The sequence below is a fragment of the Macaca mulatta genome, chromosome 9, assembly GCF_049350105.2.
Source record: "Macaca mulatta isolate MMU2019108-1 chromosome 9, T2T-MMU8v2.0, whole genome shotgun sequence".
Taxonomy (NCBI): domain Eukaryota; kingdom Metazoa; phylum Chordata; class Mammalia; order Primates; family Cercopithecidae; genus Macaca; species Macaca mulatta.
The window spans coordinates 24,682,707-24,696,377 of record NC_133414.1 but is presented as its reverse complement, the minus strand read 5'-3'; the positions used below and the strand labels follow the sequence as shown (position 1 = coordinate 24,696,377).

Below are 13,671 nucleotides of genomic sequence, written 5' to 3'. Positions count from 1 at the left end.
TATTCTGAATACAAGTCCTTTGTCAGATATATGTATTACAAACCTTTTTTCCTCAGTCTATAATTTTTCCTTCTATTTTCTGAACGGTGTCCTTTGAAGGTCAGATATTTTTATTTTAATGAAGACAACTTAGTTATTTTTTCTGTGGCAGATTGTATTCTCTGTGTCTGTGATGATATCTCATATTCTGTATGTATTTCTTATAATATTGATCTTGTCTTTTTTTGTTGAATTTCACCAATTCCGTTTTTCTAGATGAATTGACTCTCTGTGTATGAGTCTATTTCTAACCACACTATTCTTTTCCATTGGTTTATTTGTCAGTCCTTTTGCCAATATCACACTGTCTTAATTAACATAGCTCTCTAGCTAGTAAATCTTGAAATTGGGTAATGTAAATCCTTTTATTTATTTTTTTTTTTTCAGCTTTATTTTCTTTTTTTTTTGAGACAGAATTTTGCTCTTGTTGCCTAGGCTGGAATGCAATGGCGCCATCTCGGCTCACCGCAACCTCCACCTCCCGGATTCAAGCAATTCACCTGCCTCAGCCTCCCAAGTAGCTGGGAGGCATGCACCACCACGCCCAGCTAATTTTGTATTTTTAGTAGAGATGGTGTTTCACCATGTTGGCCAGGATGGTCTTGATCTCTTGACCTCATGATCCACCTGCCTCAGCCTCCAAAGTGCTGAGATTACAGGCATGAGCCACCATGCCCAGCCTTATTTAGCTTTTTTTTAGCCTTGACTTGAAACTCGTTACTTAACTTATATTTGAAGTTCAAAGGTACCTGGTTTGTTGTATGTCATGGGGGTTTGTTGTAGTCATGGGGGTTTGTTGTACAGATTACTTCTTCAGCCAGGTGTTAAGTCTGGAACCCATTAGTAGTTTTTCCTGATCCTGTTCCTCTTCCCATCCTCCACCCTCTGGTAGGCCTCAGTGTCTGTTGTTTCCCTCTGTATGTCCATGTGTTCTCATCATGTAGCTTTCATCATTTATAAGAGAGAACATGCAGTATTTGGTTTTCTGTTCCTGCATTATTTTGCTAAGGATAATGGCCTCCAGCTCTATCCATGTTCCTGCAGAGACAAGATCTCATTCTTTGACATGGCTGCATAGTGTTCCATGGTGTGTGTGTACCACATTTTCATTATCCAGTCTATCATGGGCATTTAAGTTGATTCCATGTCTTTGCTATTGTGAATAGTGCTGCAGTGAACTTATGCGTGTATGTGTCTTTATGATAGAACAATTTATAGTCCTTTGTGTATATACCCAGTAATGGGATTGCTGGGTCAAATGGTAGTTCTGTTTTTAGGTCTTTGAGGAATCGCCACACTGTTTTTCACCATGGTGGAACTAATTTACATTTCCACCAACCACGTATAAGTGTTCCTTTATAATAACATGACTGGATTTTAGTTTTTAAAATCTCACCTTCATTTATTTACAATTAATAGGCAAACTGAAACTATATGCATTTATCAACATAGGTGACATGTGTGATATATTCCTGGCATCTTGCTCTTTTTGTTTGTTTCCTGGCTCATGTAATATGAACCACATTTTACTTGTTTTTATTTCCTATATTGTAATGGTAAACTTTAAGGTAAAATCAAGTACCCACTACATTTCTGAAATTATCAAAACCAAAAACCAAGTAAATTTTGAGTCTTAAAACACTCTTCAAGACAAGAAGGTATATGTGTTTTTGTTCTCTGAGCTTTGTCTCAGCCCTAATTTCATCATATATTCCCCTCTTCCTTCTAGTCTTCGTTAATTTACTCTTTGTAGAGAACCACATCATTATTATGTTATTCTTTTTATCACACGAAAGTATTTTTGGTTAATTACTTTCCGCTTTCAACTCTCCAACTACCTGAATAGCAATTATTTATACTTACATTTATATGTTTATGTTTAACCCCACTGGCTACTTTTTAAAAATCATGACTTCCACAGGTCTTGAGTTCTCAGTTTTGATTTATTTCTTATAAACTGGACCATGAATTTGAGTCTTTTCCTTTTGTTCTGGAGGAAATATTCTATCCACTTTGCAATGTCTTGACCTGACTAAGGCCAGTTTAATTTTTTGTTGCTAATTAGCCTGTCTTCCCCATTTTGGAAATTCGTATGTTGTGTTTTTTAACCTTGAAATTTAAAAAGATGTCATCAGGATATAAGTAAACATTATTTTATTAATTTCTCTTGAATAAAATGGGCCTCTCTGATAGTCCTTTTCTTCAACTCGGACATATTTCTTATGTACACTTTTCTTTTTCTTTTAAAGACAGAGTCTTCCTCTGTCACCCAGACTGGAGTGCAGTGACATGATCATAGCTCACTGTAACCTCAAACCTCTGAGCTCAAGTGGTTGTCTTGTCTCAGCCTCCTGAGTAGCTGGGACTACAGGTGTGCACCACCACACTTGGCTGATTTTTTTGTATTTTGTAGAGACAAAGTCTCACTATGTTGCTCAGGCTGGTATTGAACTCCTGGCCTCAAGTGATCCTCCCACCTCAGCCTCCCAAAGTGCTAGGATTACAGGTATAAGACACCATGTCCACTATGTACACTTTTAATGACTGCTGTTGTGGGATCTGGGATCTGTTTTTGTTTCTTTTTCAGAAACACTATTGTGGGTCAGATACCTATTTTTCTGTCCTCCGTAGTTAATCACATTCTCTTTCATGTCATGTTATCCTTTTTGTTCTTTTCCTTGACATTTTTTGGAAACTTTTCTGGTTTGCACCTTCTTTCAAAGTTTCCTGAAGAGGTTTCAGGTATGCTGGGATATTGATTCTCCTTAGTCCTCCAAGTGGCAGGGTTTAGGGCATTGCTAGAGTAGCCTGAAGCTCTGATCCAATAGTCTAAGCCCATGAGCAACTTTGTCGATTTATCCCAGTGTTCTGTGTGAATAATGTGCTTTTATGTATACTATGGCAAACTAAACGCCAGGGAACATTGCTTTACATTCTCGTTCTATTCTCTCCATTTCACCTCTACTCTTTGCTATCTCAAATATTTATTTTAATTATTGCACAGTTAGTAATTTTCTCATGTTTTATGCTAATATCTTTGTCCTAGCCTGTTTCTCAGCCTATTCTTTTATCCGGGAGTATAGTTCCTTCTTAATCTCTTAATTTGGTGTCAGGTCTAAGTAGAGAAGAGTTTATTTTGTCTCGAGTCTAAATTTTGTTGTTTCATGTTTTTTTGGATGCATGTTTTTCAAACTGTTAAATAACCCATGAATAAGAAACGGATGAATGAAAATACATATGCACAATTTAAAGAATGATAATAACATGAATGCTCGCGTTCCCGAGACCAAGGCCATAACTAGATTATTACCGTGCCCCAGAAGCCCACCAATTGCATTCCTCTTCATTCCCTCCTGGAGGGAACTATTGCTCTAATTTTTTTTTTTAATTTTCTTCATAGTTTTATCACTTGTGCATGTATTTCTAAGCAGTATGTTGTTGAGTTTTGCCGGTTTTTTAAGCTTTCTAGAAATAAAAAATAAATAAATGAAAAATGCGTACATTGTTCTGTGATTTTGCTCCATTTTCTCAACATTATACTTCTAAGATACATTCATGCTGATGCTAGTGGTTGTGATTCACCCACTGCGAATATTCTAATACACGAATATACTACAACTTATTTACCCATTCTGCTGCCCATCAACACTTACGTTGGTTCTCACTTTTTACTATTATGAGTATTATTGCTCTCAACATTCTTCTAGTTTCACCTGATACACAGATACAGGAGCTCTTCCAGGTTTTATACTCGTAACAGAATTGCTGGTCATAGAGTACTGATAAGTTCACTTGCTATGGGTAAGCTGCTTTGATTGCAACAACAAAAACTACACTGACTTAAATAGAATGAAGGCTACTTCATTCATGTTACAGTGAAGAAGCAAGCAGCTCCAGGCATTACGATGCCCTGTGAGGAGCAATACTCCATAAAGTGATACTCAGGTTCCTTCAGTCTTACTGCTCTGACATCTCCTAAGATATTTTACTCACCCACATAAATAAAGGTGGTCAACTTCATGTCCATGGGTTCTAGACTTTCTCCAGAAAGAGAAAGTCCAGGGCAAGAATATTTATCCTTAAGGATATGACCCAGAAATGGCACATATCACTTCTACTCATGTCCCACAGGTCTGATCCTAGACCTAGAACTGCATCCAATGGCAAGATAGACTGAGAAAGGCGGTCTCTGTCTACGCAGCCAAATACCTCACTAAAACTTGGAGGTTATATTACCAAAAAAAAAAAAAAAGGGAGGAGGAGAATAAGGCCAGGCATGGTGGCTCACATGTGTAATAACAGCACAGAGGCTGAGGCGGGAGGATCACTTGAGCCCAAGAGTTTGAGACCAGCCTGGGCAACAAAGTGAGACCCTGTCTCTACAAAAAATAGAAAAAAAAAATTAGCTGGGCATAGTGGCACGTGCCTGAGGCTGAGGGAGGCTGAGCTGGGAGGATAGCTTGAGCCTGGGAGGTCAAGCCCACAGTGAGCTATGATTGTGCCTTTGTACTCCAGCCTGGTCAATAGAGCAAGACCCTGTCTCCAAAAAAAAAATAAAAGAAGGAGGTTAGATATTGAAGGACAACAAATAACCTCTGTCACAGAAGCTAATGCCAGATAGTTTTCCAAAGTAATATTACTCTGACACTCTAACCAGGAACAGATGAGAGTTTCTAGTGCTCCACATGGTCTTCAGCACTGATATTGCCAGACTTCATCATTTTTGCCAACCTGTTATTGTATAATGCTTACTCATGGTTTTGGAGTTTATGCGTATGTATGTGTGTTTATAATTTTTTTTTTTTGCCTTTTCCTGATTACTAATGAAAGTGGTCATCTTTTTATATATTTATTGGCCATTCAGGTTTCCTCTTTTAAGTACTGCAGGTTTCAACCTTTTGATTCTGTTGGTTTATTTCATATTTATTTTTTCATAGGAATTCTTTATATAACTTGGATACCAATCCTTTACCAGTTATATGTATTGCAAATGTCTTCTTTCAGTTTGTGGATAAAGTTTTTAATCTTTTTCTGGCATTTTTTACATAAATAAATGTTCTCAATATTAATGTTATTCTGACTTAATCTTTTCCTTTTTGTCTTTACATTTTTCTCTGCCTTTAAAAAGAGTTCATCTAACATTTAATCACAAATATATTATTCTCTATGGTCTTTAAACTTTTGGCTTGTTTTGCTTTTCATATTTACAGATTTAATCCATTTAAAATTGATATTAGTGTATAGAGAGGTTGATGTCTGGTTTCATTTTCTTTTATTATAAATAACCATCTGAAGTAGCCATTTAATAAAAAGTCTGTCTTCTCCCTTTATATATAATTCCACCTGTCATTATTAAGGGATCATATATATGAGTCTATTCTGACTATCTGTTTCACTGTTTTTTTTTCCTGCACCAATATAACACTGATTTAATATCTAAATCTTATCTGATAAGGCTAACGCTTCTGCCCTGTTTTGCAAGAGTGCCTCAGCTTTATTGGATCTTTGCATTTCCATGTAAATTTTAGAATCAGATTGTCAATATTCACAGAAAAAAACAAAACAAAACAAAACAAATTTTATTGACATTTCAATTAGAATTATGTTAAATCTACAGTTCAATTTAGGCACAATTGACATCTTTATCATTGAGTCTTCTAATCTGTCAATATGTTATATATTTTGTTTAAGTATTATTTCAATAGAGTTTTATAACTCTATAGAAGTCTTGAAAGTATCTTTTTTTGATGTAATCTTAGGTACCTTGTATTTTTATGCTATTATATTTAGATTATTTGCATATTACTCTAAGTAGTTTGTAATCAGTTTTTGCTTTATGTAATTTTAGTCTGTATTAGTAAATGCTTACTATTTTATAATCATATCTTCCTGGTAAATTGAACATTTTACCATTATGTAATGACAAACTTTATCGCTACAAATGCTTTTTGCCTTAAAGTCTGTTTTGGCTTTATATTACTAGAGCTACCTGCACTTTCGATAGGTTATTATTTTCTTGGCATATCTTTCAGCCTTTTGTATGCTTCTGCTTTGGATATGACTCTTTTATACAGCATACAGCTAGTTTTAAACTTTGTTCTTAATCTAGTTGGACAATCTTTGTCTTTGGGGCATTTAGTCTATTTAATTTTATTGTAATCACAAATACATTTGGCTTTAATTATACCTTGTTATTTTATGTTTTATATTTGTCTCTATTTTGTATATGTTTTTCTCCTTCTTTACATTTTTTCAATTGGTTATTTTTTCTCTCTCTCTTTTTTTTTTTTAATTTCTAAACTCTTGTTTCTATCAAGAAAGTTTAAATTACCTCTATGTGTTTACAGTGGTGAACAATAAAAGTTCTTTGGGCAATTAAATTTCAACTACCTCTCTCTGTCAGTATATAATGCTGTTGTCATCTATTTTAACTCTACCTTGTTGTCTTAATCTTCATAGCACATTATTATTATTGGTGCATTTGATTAATATTTGTTTAGCTTTACTTACATATTTACCGCTTTATTTGCAATACCTTCTTACATCTCAGACCCTCCATCTGAGATCACTTTCCTTCTACATGAAGTACATGCATTAGAAGTTTCTCTTTTTTTTGAGACGGAGTCTCACTCTGTCACCCAGGCTGGAGTGCAGTGGCGCAATCTTGGCTCACAGCAACCTCTGCCTCCCGGGTTCAAGCAATTTTCCTGCCTCAGCCTCCCGAGTAGCTGGGACTACAGGTGCCTGCCACCACTCCTGGCTAATTTTTGTATTCTTAATAGAGACAGGGTTTCACCATGTTGGCTAGGATGGTCTCAAACTCCTGACCTCAGGTGATCTGCCCGCCTGGGCCTCCCAAAGTGCTGGGATTACAGGCATAAGCCACCGTGCCTGGCCTAGAATTTTCTTTAGTGGGGATCTGCTGGAGGCCAACACTTTCAGTTATCACTTGACAGAAAATGTCTTTGTTTTTGCCCCTGTTATTGAAAGATATTTTCTCTAGGTGTAAAATTCTAGATTTATGATACTTTCTCTTTGCACATTGAACATACCATTCCACTGTCTTCTAGATTCCATTGTGGTATGGTTTGGCTGTATCCCCACCCAAATCTCATCCTTTTTTTTTTTTTTTTTTTTTTTTTTGAGATGGAATTCCACTCTTGTCGCCCAGGCTGGAGTGCAATGGCACGATCTCGGCTCACTGCAACCTCTGCCTCCCGGGTTCAAGTGATTCTCCTACCTCACATCCTGAGTAGCTGGGATTACAGGCACTTGCCACTACGCCAGCTAATTTTTGTGTTTTTAGTAGAGATGGGGTTTCACCATGTTGGCCAGGATGGTCTGAATCTCTTGACTTCGTGAATCGCCTGCCTCAGACTCCAAAAGTGCTGGGATTGCACGCGTGAGCCACCGAGCCCGGCCCCAAATCTCTTCCTGACTTTCCGTGTGTTATGGGAGGGACCCAGCGGGAGGTAATTCAGTCATGGGGCGGGTCTTTCCCGTGCTGTTCTCGTGATAGTGAATAAGTCTCTCAAGATCTGAAGGTTATATAAAGGGGATTTCCCTGCACGAGCGCGCCTCTCTGCCTGCCACCTTCCACATAAGATGTGACTTGCTCCTCCTTGCCTTCCACCATGATTGTGAGACTTTCGCAGCCACGTGGAACTGTAAGTCCAATTAAACCTCTTTCTTTTGTAAAGTCTCCAGTATGTCTTTATCAGCAACCTGAGAACAGACTAATACACATTGTTAGCATTGGAATGTTGCTGTCTCTTTAACTGTGACTTTCTTAACATTAATCTGTCTCTCGTCTTTAGCTGCTTTTAAGGTCTCTTTCTTCAGTGTTCTGCATTTTTACTATGATGTGTCTAGTTGTGAATTTCTTTTTGTTTATTCTGTTTGAAATTTATCAGGATTCTTGAAAGTTGAGGTCAGTTTGTTTCATCAGTTCTGGAAAGTGTTCAGTTCTTAACTCTATATTTTGCCGTACTCCTATTCTTTTCTGTCTTCTACTCTGACCAAATGAGGTTTTACCTTTTCCCTCTATCCTTCATATTGCTATTGCTTAGCCTTTATATTTGACATCACTTTGTCTCTCTGAGTTGCATCCTTGATAATATGTTTCATTCTCTCTTGCAATTTATTATTATTTTCACAGATGTATAATTTTTCTGCTAAAATTGGCCTCTTGATTTTCATTTCAATTATTATATTTATAATTTTTCTAAAAAATAGAAATAAATTTTGTTTGCTTTTTTAAATATGCAAACAAATTATTCATCAAGCTTCTACGTTTTATTTCTTGAAACATATTAAACATACTTATTTTATATTCTATGACTGAGAATTTCTATATTTGAAGTTTTAGAGACTCTGGTTCTACTATCTTGTTTATGCTAGCAACTACTCATGATGTATATACAGATTTTTGACAATGAACTGCTCACTTTCCTTGGAACCTTATTTATAAAAATTCTCTGAGGACTCGGCTGAAGAGGAATTTTTCCATAAAAGGTTTAAATGTGCTTCTTTCCATTGCCATGAACACCATTATTCTGGAATTAGTTAAATTAATTTTTTTAGCATATTACTTTTCAGACCACCTTGTGAATTCAGCTGGCAAATGGCATGGGCTAGTAATGGTTAGGAATTCACAGGAGGGTGTTTTTTGTTTGTTTGTTTTGTTTTTATGTGGGTTTTGTTTTGTTTTGTTTTGTTTTGAGACGGAGTCTCGCTCTGTCGCCCTGGCTGGAGTGCAGTGGTGTAATCTCCGCTCACTGCAAGCTCCACCTCACGGGTTCACACCATTCATCTGCCTCAGCCTCCAGAGTAGCAGGGACTACAAGTACCCTCTACCACACCGGGCTAATTTTTTGTATTTTTAGTAGAGATGGGGTTTCACTGTGTTAGCCAGGATGATCTCGATCTCCTGACCTCGTGATCTGCCTGCCTTGGCCTCCCAAAGTGCTGGGATTACAGGCGTAAGCCACTGCGCCCAACAAAGAGGGTTTTTTTTTTAATGGTATTCAACTAGTTGCCAACCTTAGAAGCAGGCATTTTCCTTGCAAACTGCTTGGGGGAGCCTCACTTGAGGTAGTATTTTACCTTTACTCTGGTTATAGCATTACAGTCCCACACGTACAGTGGGGTGGGAGTGTCTTGTTAAATTCCACACCTTAGGTGGACCCTGAGTTGTATCCTGTCCTCCCAAGTCATAGGAACCTTTGACAACTCATGCACATATTCAGGAAGTTTGGCAAATGCCCTCCAAGTGAATGAGAGCTCCAGGGTGGAAGTCCTGGGTTTCCATCTTCTCTTGGTCTAGGACCTGAGTATTCCTACTTGCCTGCTTGCTTTATTTATTTATTTTTGAGACAAGGTCTTACTCTTTCACCCAGGCTAGAGTGCAATGGCACAATCACTGCTCACTGCAGCCTCGACCTCCTGGGTTCAAGTCATTCTCCCGCCTCAGCTCCCCTAGCCCCCTCAAGTAACTGGGACTACAGGCATGTGCCACCACACCTGGCTAACTTTTGTAGTTTTTGTAGAGACGAGGTTTTGCCATGTTACCCAGGCTGGTCTCAAACTCCTGGACTCAAGCGATCCTCCCACCTCGACCTCCCAAAATGCTGGGATTACAGGTATGAGCCACCATGCCTGGACCCTGCGTTTTTCATCAGCTTACAGCACCACTGAAAAATATAAGAAATGAAAGTCTTATTTGGATTTAAGTTCTATGTCTGTGTTTTATTCACAGGTAATCTTTCCATACCACATCCAAAAGTCCTTTGCATTTCATTTCAGCCTTTTCATTTCCAGAGTCATCTGTCTACATTTCCTTGAATCCATATATTCTTATACTCCATTGTCCCAGCCAAAAGCCTTAAGGAGATTTTCATCTAGATCTCATAATATATCATTTCTAGAAGTATGTGCTTCCTTTAATTTCAGGAAACTTTTCTTTAACTTGGGAATCAGGACACCATTGCTGTAGCTTCTAGTAACTAGGAGGTGGTAGGGACGCCCTTGTGGCTTCCAAACAGTTGCAAGTAGTAAGTCTCAATTGTAGGGACAACCAAAAGGAAGTCGAGTCAGAAGAGATACTAAGGAAAATAGTTTTCTTAAATTTTCTTTCAAAGTGGGCTGAAGAAGAAAGAGACTCTATCCCATTGGAATAAAGAAAAGGATTTCCCCAGCCATATTTGAGCAAATAAGTGACAAGCATAGTTTCCATATCTTGGTCAACTAAAGGCTGGAGAACATTAACGTCCATTTGATTTGACTATTATTTCCTCCTGATAACACAGTACATATCTTTTGTGTCTTTCAGAAAGTAAAACCCTTATTAGTGCAATCTAGAACAACCATAACAGGTACATCCTCTTCAAGTCATTGTACATCTTCAGTAAGTAGCTTATTTCTCTCTCTTAAATATTTACTGAGTTAATATTATTCAACTTAAGTAATGAAAATTTTTGATTCACTTACAGGTAGACAGTAAGCATGTGGATGTAGTCAGTGATCAGGCATCCCTTCAACTTTCACCAAAAGGTAAGAATCTTTTTGTTGGAAATGAGGTTCACACCAGAACGGCTACTTAGTCTAGATTAACTTTGCTTTTCTTTTGTACCCTGAGGTATTTGGTATTCTGGGCAAATGCATGACTTTTTTCAGCCAATTTATAAAATTATTGCACAGATAAACTGAATAAAAGAATACTAATATATACTTCTGACTACTGATCACTGCTAATTGAAAATCAATCTATGCAAGGCCCAATGGCTCTTGCCTGTAATCCTAGCACTTTTGGAGGCTGAGGGAGGATCACTTGAAACCAGGAGTTTGAGATCAGCCTAGGCAACATATAAGACTACCTCTACAAAAAAAAAAAAAAAAAATATATATATATATATATATATATAAAAATTAGCCAGGCGTAGTGGCATACACCTATAGTCCCAGCTACTCAGGAGGCTGAGAATTTGCTTGAGCCCAGGAGGTCGAGGCTGCAGTGAGCCAAGATCATGCCACTGTACTCCAGCCTGGGTGACAGAGTGAGACCCTGTCTTTAAATTTAAAAAAAAAAAAAAATTACTTTTACTTCAAAACCAGAAACCGCCTTAGTTGGAATCTCATTTGTTTTTTTTAAATTAAACTGCCAACAAACCTGAAGCTCCTGTTAAATTCCTATTTTTTTCCAACTTAATAATTACAAGAAGAGTAGACTGGGCCTGATGGCTCACACCTGTAATCCCAGCACTTTGGGATGCTTGAGTCCAGGAGCTTTAGACCAGCCTGGGCAACCTGGCTGTCCCACCCTCCTGAGTAGTTGGGACAACAGGTGCATACCACCATGCCCAGCTGATTTTTGTTTGCTTGGTTGATTGGTTGGCTTTTTTAGAGATGAGGTTTTGTTATGTTGCCCAGGCTGAAATTATTTCTAAAGCATCTTAATGTACTCACATTTTATGTAAACATATGGATTAATGAGTTTAGTTGTCTTGAAATTTTTTTTAACTTTAGATTCCAGGGGTACATGTGCAGATTTGCTGTGTAGATGTATTGCATGATGCTGAGGTTTGGGCTTTGATGGAATTCATCACCCAATTGGTGAACTAGTAATTAGTTGTATGGGATAGGAAGTTTTTCCACCCTTGCCTCCGTCCCTCCCTCCTTTTGGAGACCCCGGTGTCTTTTATTCCCATCTTTATGTCCCTGTGTACTCAATGTTTAGCTCTTATAAGTGAGAACATGTGGTGTTTGGTTTTCTACTTCTGTATTAATTCACTTATGGCCTGCAATTTTAGTTAGGAAGTTTAATTAACCATAGAATTCCATTCCCTAAAAATTCAATTGAGGATTTTGCATTGAAAACTGATTTTCCCTAGCCAAGAAAACCATTTTGCAAAGGTCCCCTTGAAGTGACACAAATAAATTTTGATAGCCACATGACACATAAGGCAGCCCCACTGAAACAAACACTGTCACTCCCTTTTCTAAGCCCTGAAAATGCAAAATGTAGAGTTACTGCCGCTCTGTCTACTGAAAATCCTCCTAAAATCTGTTAGCTCATTTTTTTGCCTTACTAATAAAATTGAATATAAATGTTTTATGATCCATAATTTTACAGTGTGCTATAAGGCTCATCATTCTGAATATTAATCAGCATTATAGAGGAGGCATAAGATAAAATGCTCACATCAGAAGCCTGTGGACATAACCATGAAATTTCCTCCTTTTCAATCTCAGATACAGCTTTGACATGTAATGTTCTTCCCTCTAAAGATAGTTTTGGGAAATAATCCAGTTAACAAAAATTTCTTATTAATTGGTTCCAGTTAATCCAAAATTTACTAGAAATAAATTTCCTATTTTTACTGAATAAAAAAAACTAAATGAATGTTAAGAGGAAAGCTGAATTACTGATTTTCTAATTTGGGGAGTAAATGAATCTTCTCTTTAGAAAGCATGATCTTTAGTGGTAATGCCTTGCAGATGGCTTTCAAGCTGGACATTTAAAGGACCAAAATAGCTTTGTGCAGTGGCAATATTGCAGCCAATAAGGTTTATCTGAGGTGTGATTATTGCTAATAAAAGGACCAAATTAGCCTAGATTATTGCTAATCTTCACCAAACAAGTTATTCCAAGCTCCCAAAGTACTTTACAAGGTTGAGTACCCTCTTCAGACTCCCAGGAAATAGTTTAATACATTATTAATGCTTTCAAGCACTAATTCAAAAATATCTATTAAACAGGTATTAGGTATTGATATGGTTTGGATTTGTGTCTTTGCCCAAATCTCATGTCGAATTGGAGAAGGGGCCTGGTGGGAGGTGATTGGATTATGGGGGCTGATTTCCCCCATGCTGTTTTCATGATAGTAAGTTCTCATGAGATCTGATGGTTTAAAAGTGTGTGGCACTTCGCTGTCTCTCTCTGTCTCTCCTGTTCCTCCATTGTAAGATGTGCTTACTTCCCCTTCCGCCATGATTGTAAGTTTCCTGAGGCCTCCTAGCCATGCTTCCTGTTAAGCCTGTGAAACTAAGTTAATTAAACCTCTTTTCTCCATGAGTTAGCCAGTCTCAGGTAGTTCTTTATAGCGGTGTGAGAATGGACTAATACAGGTACATAAAATATAAGGGGTTACTATAACCTGTTTGGTAACAGATCCCAAACTGAACACTTTAAAGTTAAAATGCATTCCATTTTTAAATATGTAAATAGGATAGGAATATTTAAAATATCCTATGGAACATTATCCTTTCTGTTACAGAATCCTCAGTGTTGGCATCAAAGTTTGAGCTTCTTAGGCTATACTTTCACACCACAAAACACTTTGTGAAATTACATGTAACTAGCATTCAGTGGATATACGTAATATTCTAAATGCCTTTCACATTTTTACTTTAATCCTCACAAAAACCCTATGAGGTAGGTACTCTTGCTTTCCCCCATTTTACAGGTAAGACCATTGAATACAGAGAGGTTTGTAAACTGGTAGGTTTATATTGCAAATAAGTGGAGCAGCTGGATTCAAATCCAGTGTAGGCTAAGGGTACGTGCTAATCCACACTCAATTATTTTCACCTGCCCCAAGATTTATGCATGACAACACGGAAAATATCCCATTT

At 37.4% G+C, this 13,671-nt stretch overlaps 1 protein-coding gene and 1 pseudogene across 1 annotated transcript in view; both read left to right on the top strand.

Annotated features, from left to right (window-relative positions):
• Positions 1-13,671, top strand: part of C9H10orf67 (chromosome 9 C10orf67 homolog) — a 138,015-nt gene that overhangs the window by 104,161 nt on the left and 20,183 nt on the right. The window contains 2 exon segments of the mRNA XM_077945488.1: positions 10,370-10,444; positions 10,530-10,590. Coding sequence (XP_077801614.1) covers positions 10,370-10,444; positions 10,530-10,590 — 136 coding nt within the window.
• LOC114670266 (U4 spliceosomal RNA) lies at positions 12,570-12,635 on the top strand (annotated as a pseudogene).